This window comes from Homarus americanus, unplaced genomic scaffold, assembly GCF_018991925.1.
Source record: "Homarus americanus isolate GMGI-L3 unplaced genomic scaffold, GMGI_Hamer_2.0 scaffold48226, whole genome shotgun sequence".
In the NCBI taxonomy this organism is placed as follows: Eukaryota; Metazoa; Arthropoda; class Malacostraca; order Decapoda; family Nephropidae; genus Homarus; species Homarus americanus.
Genome location: NW_024730579.1, coordinates 198,977 through 212,500, shown reverse-complemented (window position 1 = coordinate 212,500; position 13,524 = coordinate 198,977). Strand labels below are relative to the sequence as shown.

Genomic DNA, 13,524 nt, shown 5'->3' with positions numbered 1-13,524 from the left:
CAAGGGATACAGACAAACAGTTTGGCCAGAGCCAATGTGCAACAGCAGACGTGTTGCCAACCCGGAGAATAAACTGCACGAGGCTTTGGTCAAATCCCAGAGTTCTTCGACAAATACCAGATTTTTCCTGACGAAACTCTGAGAGCATAAACACCCCTTTAACCACTAACCACCACCGACATCGTGAGTGAAGTGCATCACCAGTTCATTATCGTAAAAAAAGGCAAGAAACGAAGACATGAATGAGTAAAAATGTTCAACAATACGTTCAATACGAACCCTTAAATACTGTAGAATCCCGGACAAGAGGCCCGAGTTACGAGGCTGGCAGCAACATACTGGAGTCAAGGAACCCTGGTTGTGGTCGTGGCTGTAGCACAGATTTGTAATATTTTCTTTCTGAAACTTTGTTTACCTGTCCCACACCCATGTACTTTACTGATGTAGAAAGATAGTTTTTAAAATCGTACTCACCACAAAACATCAACTTTTTGGGGTGTGACTTCATGCCATTTGTGTACAGTGATATTTGGGCCACACGCGAAGATCCTCCAGCAGTAGATCCCTTCTGAAAATGTTTGAATACTGTATTAGATTTTCTTCTTAACTGGAAACTACGCGAAAACGCACCTAACTTTTTTTTATTTAAGCTCCGATATACAGTATGGTGGCCAAAATGAGGTGGATATTACACTCACTCTTTACCTTGTCGTATACGTCTACAGAAAATTACTATAGTTTACAGTTATAGTACCTACAAAAAAAATTCACACAGAGAATAATAGTGAATATTCTCCCATGATATATACAAAACAAATATTGGCATACGTATCAAATTAAAAAAAAAAAAAAAACGAAGTTCTACAAATAACCTACGACGATATTGTAGAACTGTGAGCCACAAACTAGACAAACAGGAATGCTCATCTACTACTGAAGAAAAAAGTAACCTCGGTGGGTTTCATCATGTACAGTATATAAATTTACAATGTAAAAGGCTGTACATTTGGTTATAAACCTGAGGAGGGAATATATACTAAAATGCTGTCAAGTGTTTTAGATCATAACACGAAACAATTAACGACTGTAAAATTACTTAATTGAACAAATGTCATTTAATTCTGTTACATTGTTACATGGCGTGTTAACTCCTTTATGTACGATGCTAGTCTTCCGTTAGGTTAGGTTTGGTTGGATTAGGTTGTGTTCTACCATAAATGACCATATCTTTGAATGTTTAATTGTTTTTGTTTTTTTATCAGTGGTGATTGTGTTTCTCTGAAACATCCAATGTCCTCGTAAAATATGTATAAGCAGTACTCTCACTCACTCTAGCCCTTATGAGTACATTATCGAATACACATGACGATGATGGAACTAAGGTTGAACGAGCATCCTATTTAAGGGGCACAGTAAGCCATTAGTTGTTGAATGCTGCTCTAAACATTAGGCCACCCTGCGCCATAGCAAGAGAGACTTGCATGAAAAAAGTGCGTGTGTGTGTGTGTGTGTGTGTGTGTGTGTGTGTGTGTGCGCGTGTGTAATGCAGCTTTAGTCTCTTACTTTTCCAGTTGTAATGTAATACTGTTTTGTTGGCAGGTGAAGATGCCGGGGACGAGGAGGTCCAAGGAGGGTCAACGACGAAATGGGGGAGGGTCGCGCCCACACCTCCCTAAACGGTCTGCGTCGTCAGCCAGCAGCCTGCAGAGGAACCGTAATCAAGACGTGGTCATCACCAGTTACACCACCGTCGACTCAGAGCTCCCACCCCTCCCTACCACCATCTCCAGGAGTAAAAGCTCGGCCGCCGCTACCACTAACACCAGCAGGAGTAACTCAACACATCGGATAAGCCTCTCTCTTCTTCCTAATGGTTCTGGCGAAGGGAGAAGGATTCGTGGCGCTTCTCCCACCTCGAGGACATCCGCGGGTGTGTCTACAGCTTGTCTGACACCCTCGGGAACTATTCACAAGCGTTCCTCCTCTTCGCCACGCCGCTCCAACAGGCCTTCTGAAGGGTATAACACATCATCGGAGACCTCGTCGCCGTCCGCGTCGCCAGGGACGACGATACGGTTGGACGAGGACGAACTGACATGTGCAATCTGTCTGGACTTGCTGCATCGCCCACGCTCCCTCCCCTGCGGTCATACCTTCTGTCTCCTCTGTCTCCAGAACTACGTCAACTCCTGCAGGTAAAAATACCATAAGTGAGCGTCAATTGACAAGAATAACAGAAGCCTATATACTGTACGGGTATGTATCCGTATACCTTGGTACACACACACTCCCAGGAACACATACCTGTACTTTGATGCTCATCCCTACAATGCTTAACTTGTATTATGCTTCTTACGAGGAAACTTAACCCTCCCTCATCCTCTTATACTGTACATCCTCCTAGGAAATTTATTCCTACTTAGTACACTTGCTCCTAGGAGACGTCCCTTATATGGTCACTCCTCATTATGCTTACTCCTGTGTGGTCTTCCAGGACGATGTTCACGTGCCCATCTTGTCGCGGGGCGGCTCAGGTACCCAGCGAGGGAGTGATGGGCCTGCCTACCAACACCATGCTGGCTAAGGGCGCCAAGCTACTGAGGGAGCGACAAAAGAAAAGCTCCGGGACGCTCGTCTGTGCCTCCTGCGAGACCTCGCTGGACGTAAAGGCGTGTGGGCACTGTAAGCAGGCGTGGTGCGTGGCGTGTAGCGCAGGACACCTAGAACAAGTTAAGGCTGACGTGACGGAGCTGAGGGACCGTCTGGCCAGCGCCCGAGACACACTCTCCTGCAGGGCTGAAGAGGACGAGGTAAGACACCCACTTTATCCTCTCCTATCTCTTTTTTTTGTCCTTCTACCATCTCTTCCCATCTTCCCTTATTCTTACCCTCTACTCTTCCTCTCCTTCATCCTTCCCTTCTCCTACCCCTTCTTCCTCACCCTTCCTTTCTCTTAACTTTTCTTTATTCCTAACTACTCTTCTTCCTCCTCCTGCCCCTCCTACCGTCTCCTCTTATCTCTCATTCCTCCTCCTCTTACTAACTATCCCTCCTCTTCCTTCAGCCACAGGATTTTTTTTCCACTTAGCTCCTGAAAGTTGTATAACACGTGTTCTAAAACCTGAGAGCCAGAACCACTAACCTAATATCCGTGCACCACCAGAACCATTACCCTGACCTAGCACCACCAGAACCACTAACCTTATATCCTTACACCACCAGAACCACTAACCTAATATCCTAGCATCACTAGAACCACTGACTCAACCTCTTAGCGCCACTAGAACCACTGACTCGACCTCTTAGCAGCATTAGAACCACTGACTCGACCTCTAAGCACCACTAGAACCATTGAATCGACTTATATACACTATTAGAATCACTGACTCGACCTCTTAGCACCACTAGAATCACTGACTCGACCTATATCACTAGAACCACTGACTCAACCTATAGCATCACTAGAGCCACTGACTTGACCTATAACACCACTAGATCCACTGAATCGACTTATAGACACTACTAGAACCACTGACTCGACCTCTTAGCACCACTAGAATCACTGACTCGACCTATATCCCTAGAACCACTGACTCGACCTCTTAGCACCACTAGAACCATTGACTCGACCTCTTAGCACCACTAGAATCACTGAATCGACCTATATCACTAGAACCACTGACTCGACCTATAGCACCACTAGATCCACTGAATCAACCTCTTATCACTAGAACCATTGACTCGACCTATAGCATCACTAGAACCACTGACTCGACCTCTTATCACCACTAGAACCATTGACTCGACCCTTAGCACCACTCAGAATCCTCACTAGAACCACTGACTCGACCTATAGCACCACTAGAACCATTGACTCGACCTCTTAGCACCACTAGAATCACTGAATCGACCTATATCACTAGAACCACTGACTCGACCTATAGCACCACTAGATCCACTGAATCAACCTCTTATCACTAGAACCATTGACTCGACCTATAGCATCACTAGAACCACTGACTCGACCTATAGCACCACTAGAACCATTGACTCGACCTCTTAGCACCACCATGAAGATCACACCACTGACTCGACCTATAGCACCACTAGATCCACTGATATCACACCTCGACCTATAGCCACTAGAACCACTGACTCGACCTCTTAGGCGAATCACTAGAATCCACTGACTAGAACCACTGACTCGACCTATCACTAGAACCACTGACTCGACCTCTAGCACCACTCCACATCGAATCACTAGAACCATATCACTCGACCTCTTATCACTATCGACCTCATCATATAGCATCACTAGAACCATTGACTCGACCTCTTAGCACCACTAGAATCACTGAATCGACCTATATCACTAGAACCACTGACTCGACCTATAGCATCACTAGAACCATTGACTCGACCTCTTAGCACCACTAGAATCACTGAATCGACCTATATCACTAGAACCACTGACTCGACCTATAGCACCACTAGATCCACTGAATCAACCTCTTATCACTAGAACCATTGACTCGACCTATAGCATCACTAGAACCACTGACTCGACCTCTTATCACCACTAGAACCATTGACTCAACCTCTTATCACCACTAGAACCATTGACTCAACCTATAGCATCACTAGAACCACTGACTTGACCTATAACACCACTAGAACCATTGACTCGACCTCCCAGCACCTCTCACCACTACCACAGCCACTGACCTCCCCTCCTGACACACACACAGACGCGGTTCAGCAAGTTGGAGGAAACGATTGTGGAGGCGGTGGAGGAACAAGTCGCTCACCTACAGGAAAAAGGAAAGAAAATTACAGAACAGGTGAGGTTCTTTCCTATTACAGAACAGGTGAGGTTCTTTCCTATTACACACCTGTTAATTCCTTCCCCCACACGCACACACCTGTTTGCTATATCCTACACATACACCTGTTAATTTACGCACGCACACACACACACACACACTTGTTGACCTCATAATTGTCTCCCGTAATTGATTTATAACAAGATCGCCAATTAGTGCACTGGTCTGTTGATGTAAGGTGACGCACATACACACACATACACAGCTTTTGGTTGTTATCTTAGTAAACTTTTAGAGAACCTTTTCCATTCGTGATATTTAGTGAGCTCTGAGCTGATGAGACAAGTTGTAACTGTGAGTCTTAGAGAGTTGCTCCATTGGCGAAACTTTTGAGACCTGTTTCACTAATGAGCTTTTTAGAGTTGCTATATTAGTGAAACTTTGGAGACCTGTTCCACATATGATCTTTTTAGAGTTGTTCCATTGGCGAAACTTTTGAGACCTGTTCCACATATGAGATTTTGAGAGTTACTCCATTGGCGAAACTTTTGAGACCTGTTTCACTAATGAGCTTTTTAGAGTTGCTATATTAGTGAAACTTTGGAGACCTGTTCCACATATGATCTTTTTAGAGTTGTTCCATTGGCGAAACTTTTGAGACCTGTTCCACATATGAGATTTTGAGAGTTACTCCATTGGCGAAACTTTTGAGACCTGTTAAAACTCGTGTAACTCAACAGGTACATGAACTGAGACAGGAGAGTCAACAGAGATCCCACACGCTCACCCAGGACATAGAAAAAGTATTGGCCTCCTCCATCACCACCCAGGAGACCACAGAACCCAAGGTGAGTCATTGTTACCTGTCCTCCATCACCACCCAGGAGACCACAGAACTCAAGGTGAGTCATTATTACCTGTCCTCCATCACCACCCAGGAGACCACAGAACTCAAGGTGAATCATTATTACCTGTCCTCCATCACCACCCAGGAGACCACAGAACCCAAGGTGAGTCATTATTACCTGTCCTCCATCACCACCCAGGAGACCACAGAACCCAAGGTGAGTCATTATTACCTGTCCTCCATCACCACCCAGGAGACCACAGAACCCAAGGTGAGTCATTATTACCTGTCCTCCATCACCACCCAGGAGACCACTGAACCCAAGGTGAGTCATTATTACCTGTCCTCCATCACCACCCAGGAGACCACTGAACCCAAGGTGAGTCATTATTACCTGTCCTCCATCACCACCCAGGAGACCACTGAACCCAAGGTGAGTCATTACTTACCACTCCATGAACAAGGTGAGCTGTCCTCCATCACCCAGGAGACCACAGAACCCTGAGTCCTCCATCACCACCCAGGAGACCACAGAACCAAGGTGAGTCATTATTACCTGTCCTCCATCACCACCCAGGAGACCACTGAACCCAAGGTGAGTCATTATTACCTGTCCTCCATCACCACCCAGGAGACCACTGAACCCAAGGTGAGTCATTATTACCTGTCCTCCATCACCACCAAGGAGACCACAGATCTCCAGGGGAATACTGAGTTCTCCCTGGGCTCCAAGTCTAGCCAGGTGAACACGGAATCCCCTGTCTCCAAACTCATGATGCAGGAGAACGCATAATTTTCATGTCTCCAACTTCTCTAGGCAGGAGAAAACAGGTAAACATGTATATTAATTTTGAACTTTATATCTCTCAACCAAGAGAAATAAATTGAAGTAATGTCTCTCCTTGAATGAGATATTATTTGTCTCTCAGGCAATAATTCTCTCGAGTGATGTTATTCATACCCTGTATAAGTGTATATGCTGTCTCTAAGACATAATCTCTTCCAAATGATCTCTCAATCTCTCTGTTAGCTCTCACCTGTAAATCGTTTCTCTTCGTACTGTCTCCTATGAATGTTTTTCACCCCAAGTCTCTCTAGTTATCTCTCTAACCCCATAATCTCTCCCCAGCAATTTCTCACATCCTAAATATCTCACCTCAAATCTCTCCCTAAGAATGTTTCTCACCCCACTGCTCCTTAGTGATGTCTCTCATCCCATAACCTTTCTCCAGTCATGTTTCTCACCCCATGTATAACCAGGAATGTCTTCCCATATTCTCTTCAATAATGTCCCTCCTCATCTGTGTGCCAACAGTTGGAGGAGGCTGGTCGTCTCCACGCTACCTTACTACGACTCCTGAAGGCGACGTCAACGGCCAAGGGACCCCGGGTGACTCTCGACCAGGTTACTCTTACCCTCAGTACCCCGTCCTCTACCGCCTTGGACGACCAACTCGAGGCCAAGGACGAAGACGAAGACGAGAGACACCTCCAGCCCCAGGACCACAGCCTCCTTTACAGGTAGGTTATTGGTTGTTCCTCTACAGGTATCTATACTATAGGTAGTTCCTCTCAAGAAAACTACAGGTAAATCGTATCCAGGTACCTCCTTACAGCTATCTCCTCTACAGGTAGTTTATTTCTAGGTAGCTCCTCTACATGTAGTTCCTCTCCAGGTAGGCAGCTACCAAACAGGGAGGTACTACCGCCTGGGAAGATATTGGAAGCATAATGTATTGTCTAATGGTAGACCCTGCTGCCATATGGCATCACGAAAATTTTGACCAAATCCCAGGTTGCTGATCTGACTTTCTGCCACATTTACACACAATTGCAGGGTCTCAATTGTTTCTCTTACTATTGACAACACAACATACATATATTGTTTCTAACTCTTGATCTTGTTTTTCATTTTGTATTTCTTTGTGGTTCTTTATTATTATTATTATTATTATTATTATTATTATTATTATTATTATTATTATTATTATTACAGTGCTGTTGTTATTATTATTATTAGCATTATTATTTTATTTTCAAATTTGTATTATTTATTATAAAATATATTTACTATGAATTATTATTATTATTATTATTAAAATTTCGCCCCCCAGGCCCCGATGTGGGTCAGTGACCTGTGCCCGGGTGGGCTAATCCCAGTAAAAAAAAAAACAAGTAACTCATCTACAGATAGTTTTACTACAGGCATTACCTCTAAATGTATAAACAATAATATCATTGCAAAGTAACTGGTGTCTGACAAATTAAAACCAGAGACTAACTTGTGTATGGGTCGGGTGTCCTTCCCTCAGGAGTAAGGGCTCCCTGGCTCGCCTCAAGTGGGGGCAGCACCTAGGAGAGCGGCCTGCAGGTGTGGCGGTCAACCCTTGGACCTCCGAGATCTACGTCACCGGCAGCGACACCTGCAGGTAAACACAAATAGTTACTATCGCCGCCACCACCTGTCTGTCCTGAGAAGCATCATGCGGCGTCCTTCTCTGGCTCTTCTCCTTCTATACCGTACTATCTGCATTTTTATATTATTCTTCTTTCTCTTTTTCATTTATTCTATCCTTATCCCCCCCCCCTCTGTTTCTCTCTTTTGTTATTATTCCCTTGATTTTTTATATTAATCTCTCCAGTTTCTTTACCTCTATTTTCCTTTCTTAGTTTATCTATAGTTCTCTCTGTCTGTCTCTTTTGGGAATTGTTTGTTGATCTTACAACACTATCAGGCTTCAGTGTGTGTGAGTAGTGTAGTGGGAATATTTTTGTTTGTTATCTTACCCTTTCCATCACTCAACTAATGTGAATTGTGATGGTTGCCAGGAATGTCAATCAATAATGAGCTGAATTTTTTCGATACGTCAATTTTGTTGGTGTCTGGAGAAGTGCATACAAACTCCCATAGACAGACGCTAATACATCTTTGGTTACCTTAATTATTGGTTACAGTTCAATCAGACTTTCAGCCAAAATAACAAACTGTTTGAATTACTCTTAATTTGGCGTAGCTGTCCGTTGGAAGCTATAGTTTTTGGTCAGCGTCATATTCACAAAAAAACTACCAGTTAAACCTCAACACTGATCCACTTCTCTAAGAATGTTTTCCTCACAGCTCTGCATGATTTTGAAGACGTTATTGTTTTATTATTGGAGAGTCAAACCAGTCACGAGGTATTTAGAACCAAGCACTTGAGACCACCAAACACCAGAGTAGCTGTTTCAGATAAAATTTATAACTTTATTTTGAATGTAGCAGATGACCTGGTGTACTCTGCAGGGTGTTCGTGTTCGACAGTAGTGGACGGCAGTTGTCGTCGTTCGGATCCAGGGGTCACTCAGACGGTCAGTTCCTTTGCCCCATCGGCCTCGCCTTCAGCCACATCTCCAGGGAAGTCTTTATTACAGGTACGCCCCCCCCCCCCACACAATTGTCCTCTTGTCTTCTCTTCGGTCTTCTTATTGTTTTGGTTTGCTTCGTCTTAGTTTATACCATTGTTTTACGATAAACTTAAGAGTTAACATGAATCTGTCTGCCTCTGTATCAAGTGCACAATATATAAATTTTAATAATATAAGTATAAGAGAAGCATATTATTAAAACCATTATTTATATCAAATATATTTTAATATAAATGAACACGCTACCCTCTGTTTATCAACCACACATTATCAAGTCAGCGTTGAAGCTTCCTTTGGCACATTTTATTTATTTGTTGTTATACCACGAAGTAATAATAACAATTTGATACATTACCGTAAATTTTTACAATGCTTTCATGCATAACATATTTTTGGTCTACAACTTCAGACTTCCTTGGTGAGTTGACCTGTATCTCATTTCCCCACGTATATTTACCTCTCTACTGATTCTTCTTCATCCACCACACTTCTGACCCCACCTTACACGCCAACAGACAAATGGAAGCACTGTATCCACGTCTTCGACACAGACGGTAACTTCATCCGCCAGCTGGGTCGTAAGGGGAAGGGCTTCGGCCATTTCTCCGCGCCTGAGGGCATCGCTACGGACCGCCACGGCAACATATACGTGGCCGACACCTGCAATCACCGTGTACAGGTGTGTGTGTGCGTGCTATCAATTTCCCTGTAAGATTATCACTACCAGTTCCATATTATCTCTTTACTGGTAGCCACGTCGGTGTTGGTCTTTCCTCACCAGTCATGGAATTTGTCTCGCCAGTACTCAGTCATCACTAGCTCTTTCTCATTTCTCTTATTCTCTCTCTCTCACCATCCCTCTATCACAGATACTGGACGGGGACGGGGTATTCTTGAGGGAGGTTGGTGTGGTGTCATCGGAGACACTACAGGATGGTCGCCGCTATACAAAGACAGAGTTTAATGAGCCCACGGACGTCGCCGCCAGCCTAGACGGCTCCAGGGTCTACGTGGCTGACGCTGGCAATCATAGGATCAAGGTAGGTTCATCGAGGCTAGGTTGGATCAGCTATTATCAAGTAAAGGATCTACGGTTCACCAAAGTTCCTATGTATTGTACGATTGTCATCACGTTCAATCATGACAAGGGTTCAAAACAGGGGTACATAGTTGATATGATACTGTATTTTGGATGGAACCTGGGTATGTACGCGTATAAATAAGACGTTTATAGTGTATCTACAGGTCTTAAGATTAGTGCCATGCCAACTTCGAACCTTGAACTTAAACACGTATAAAAATTAATGTGTTAAAAAGTACAACTCCCAAACACACTCCATTGTTTCTTCACAGAAATTAATTACAAACGTTTTTTTTATATATACACAAACACAGGTTTCCAAAACAGTACAATGTGCAAATATAAACAAACACAATAGCAGGTTTATCATATGCCTTTTTTTTTTCAAAATCACCCTTTCAATCCATATCTTCTCCCAACTTTGATAAGTTAACGGTTAAAAATAAAATCAATACACCCACTAGACTACTTTAACTATTTCCTCATACTTTTGTCCAATCTTTTCACAAATTCTAGTGTTTGAATGGGGGGACCACTGTCTGTAGCTACGGTCACAGGTAAGAGCGTGTCTACCTGTGTGTGTTAAGAATCCCCAATGCGTTTATAATTCAAGAGTAGTAGGTGTAGGGGTGCCACAAGGTGATTGAATGTAGCGTGTTATCTATAATTAACGAGTAACAGAAGTCCTCCTGCATGTGTAAAAGAGTATACTTATAATCAGGAAATAACTTACGTATTTTTTTGCAGAGGTAACAGCTAGACTCTCCTGCAGTTTTTGAGAGTTTATCACTTATTATGTAGTAACAAGTGTCCTCTTGTAGGTGTTTGACGGGATGACCGGGGAAAGGACGTTGATGTTCGGGTCCCGGGGCCGCCATAAGGGTCAGTTTGAGTCTCCTGAGTGTATCGTTGTTGATCATGAGGGCTTTATCCTCGTCGGCGACTCCGGCAATGGTCGCGTCCAGGTGTTCCGGCCTAACGGCAACTTCGTCAGGTAGGTCTCCTCTTTGTGGGTGAATAAATTATCATATCTAAGTTTTTAATACTATCGTATACACCAATATAATAAGTCTGATTAAGTAATATACATGGTAATTATTGAATAATATATTCAAATTCAGAAATAAACAGAATGGTGTATAACAAGAGAAGTAAATATATTGCTGTCACACCAGCAGAGTTAATCATAAAAAAAAAGAATATAGGTATTTTTTATGCATAGGGCATCGTAGCATAGTGTGTCATGGTATGTTACCGTATGCATAACCTATAAGAACCAGGTATGAAAACTTTACTGTTACCAGTATGCCCCCTTGAAGCGTCCTACTCCCTTGTACCAATACACTGCATCCCTGTTCTCCTGCTCTCAACTTGTAGCTTGAATATTCCCTCCGCAGTGGCCAGTACATAAACCACATTCGCCTACATACTGTGCTGTGCTGCACCGACTATATCTCCCAGCCAGTATATTATCCCTCATCCTTACTGTGCCCCTCACCTGAGCCCTCCTCCCGTACTGTAACTGAGATATGTCCCTTGCTGTTCGCCACTTTCTCTTTCAATCGTCTACCTCTATTATGCACTCACACTGTAGCCAACACCTCCTCTTTCAGGTATCTGGGGACGCGAGGAAACAGTCGTGGGGAGTTCGGCTGGGTGTCTGGGGTAGGCCTCTCCCGGACGCTCGACATTGTGGTTACCGACTTCAAGAACAACCTCGTCGCCGTCTTTTAGTTGGGTCCAGGACGTCTACAGGATGGGATGTTGTTGTCTGTTGCTCGGTACTGTGACGGGAATCACTTCTCAGCCTACTCGTGTGCGTGTGGGGAATTGTTATAGATTCCCTGAAGATTAAATTTGTATTAGTTTATTATATTCATTCCCAAATCATAAAAGTTATTTCTTCATTAAATATATATTTAATGTAAAAGTTGTTGATATTATCAATATTCTTGTTGGTATTTTAAGCGTTACTTTATACTGTATATTTGAATACTGTGAAGACTGGCTAAAATTTTATATATTTACACAAAAACACATGGATGATCCATTGAAATATTAATCTTGAAAAGGTTAGCCAAGAATAATTAAATACAAATTATGGGAACCCTCAGCTTATATCACCCTTATAAGGAGCATGTGAGCCATAGAGAGATTCAGAAAACATGTGGTTTCTTCCCTTGGATGTTTATTTTCGTTTGGAAAGAATCCAGCGAACCCAAAAAGTTGAGACTCATACACAGTGCTCCTAGATGAGGCTAACATGCCTCTGCTCCTATGGTAGTGTAAGGACAAAAAAGCATTATTTGAACATGGAACCATTATCATATCATACTCCACTATATCCATGAAGTGATATTTATATAAGTGTGGTAATGATGAAACTGGAAGTATATTACATTTTTTTCAATATACCAGTTTTCATAGTTTTGAAGTTTTGTTGTTGTTGTTGTTATTTGTTTGTTTACAGAACTAAGACGCCTACTAGAATGCACCTGCTACATATTTTTTATAATTGTGCTTGTGATTCATCCTGTGATACTATGGTGCCGTCCAATGGGTTCCAGTCCTAATAGGTCCCAACCCTAATAGGTCCCAGTACTAATAGATCCCAGTCCTAATGGATCCAAGTCCGAATGGATAGGAATGGCCTATTAGAACTGATACCCATTTATGTTGCAACCGATATTATGATCACCACGAGGGATTGTTGACATTGGCATTGGTGTAAATAAACAGTTGAATATAAATACTGTAGTTTTATTTATTTTTAATTAAGAGTCTTTGAAGTACCTCCTGTTCTTTCTATGGTGGGAAGATTACCCCCCCCCCTCCCCGCACACACTACCGTATATTCTCAAACAAACATAAACATAATCATGGAAGACATTTTCACTTCCTCAAGATGTGTGTATAGTCTATAAATATTCTTCCCTTCTTATTCCGATCTGTTGACCTTACTCCCTGTCCTTTACCTAACTCTCTCTTTTATGTTATTCTCTCCCTTTATATGGTCGAATTTTAGTTAAGATTCTTACTGTCTCTGCCTGTCCATCTTTCTGTCTCTCAGTGGTCTTTTTTCCATGTTTTCTCTATACTATACTGTCTATTTGGTCTTCCTACCTCACCTCTTACTAAATTATGTATCAAACACATTGTATAAAAATCAAATTTTTATTCTGTAAGTAGGTCTTTGATTTAAGGGGCTGAAAAAACAAAACATATCCCGTCATATTTACTTTTTAATAAAAGGAAATAAAGTTCTTCCCATAACCAATCATATTTAAAGAACAAAAATTACATGCTGCACGTCTTCTGTCATAAAATAAAGGTATGTCAAAAGTAATAAAATCCATGAATTAAACAAA

At 42.6% G+C, this 13,524-nt stretch overlaps 1 protein-coding gene across 5 annotated transcripts in view; it reads left to right on the top strand.

Annotated features, from left to right (window-relative positions):
• LOC121867040 (RING finger protein nhl-1-like) overlaps positions 1 to 12,906 on the top strand; it is a 49,627-nt gene extending 36,721 nt beyond the window's left edge. For 3 of the 5 annotated variants that reach the window (XM_042366784.1, XM_042366787.1, XM_042366786.1), the window contains exons 2-12: positions 1,600 to 2,195; positions 2,495 to 2,810; positions 4,749 to 4,841; positions 5,564 to 5,671; positions 6,986 to 7,191; positions 7,983 to 8,099; positions 8,954 to 9,081; positions 9,591 to 9,754; positions 9,945 to 10,115; positions 10,978 to 11,150; positions 11,770 to 12,906. In XM_042366784.1, the coding sequence (XP_042222718.1) occupies positions 1,600 to 2,195; positions 2,495 to 2,810; positions 4,749 to 4,841; positions 5,564 to 5,671; positions 6,986 to 7,191; positions 7,983 to 8,099; positions 8,954 to 9,081; positions 9,591 to 9,754; positions 9,945 to 10,115; positions 10,978 to 11,150; positions 11,770 to 11,890 (2,193 nt within the window). In that variant the 3' untranslated portion in view covers positions 11,891 to 12,906. Of the gene's footprint in view, positions 1 to 1,599; positions 2,196 to 2,494; positions 2,811 to 4,748; positions 4,842 to 5,563; positions 5,672 to 6,301; positions 6,320 to 6,985; positions 7,192 to 7,982; positions 8,100 to 8,953; positions 9,082 to 9,590; positions 9,755 to 9,944; positions 10,116 to 10,977; positions 11,151 to 11,769 lie in introns of all 5 variants that reach the window. The other 2 variants (XM_042366785.1, XM_042366788.1) reach the window with 2 other exon arrangements.
• Positions 12,907 to 13,524: the final 618 nt, after the last annotated feature.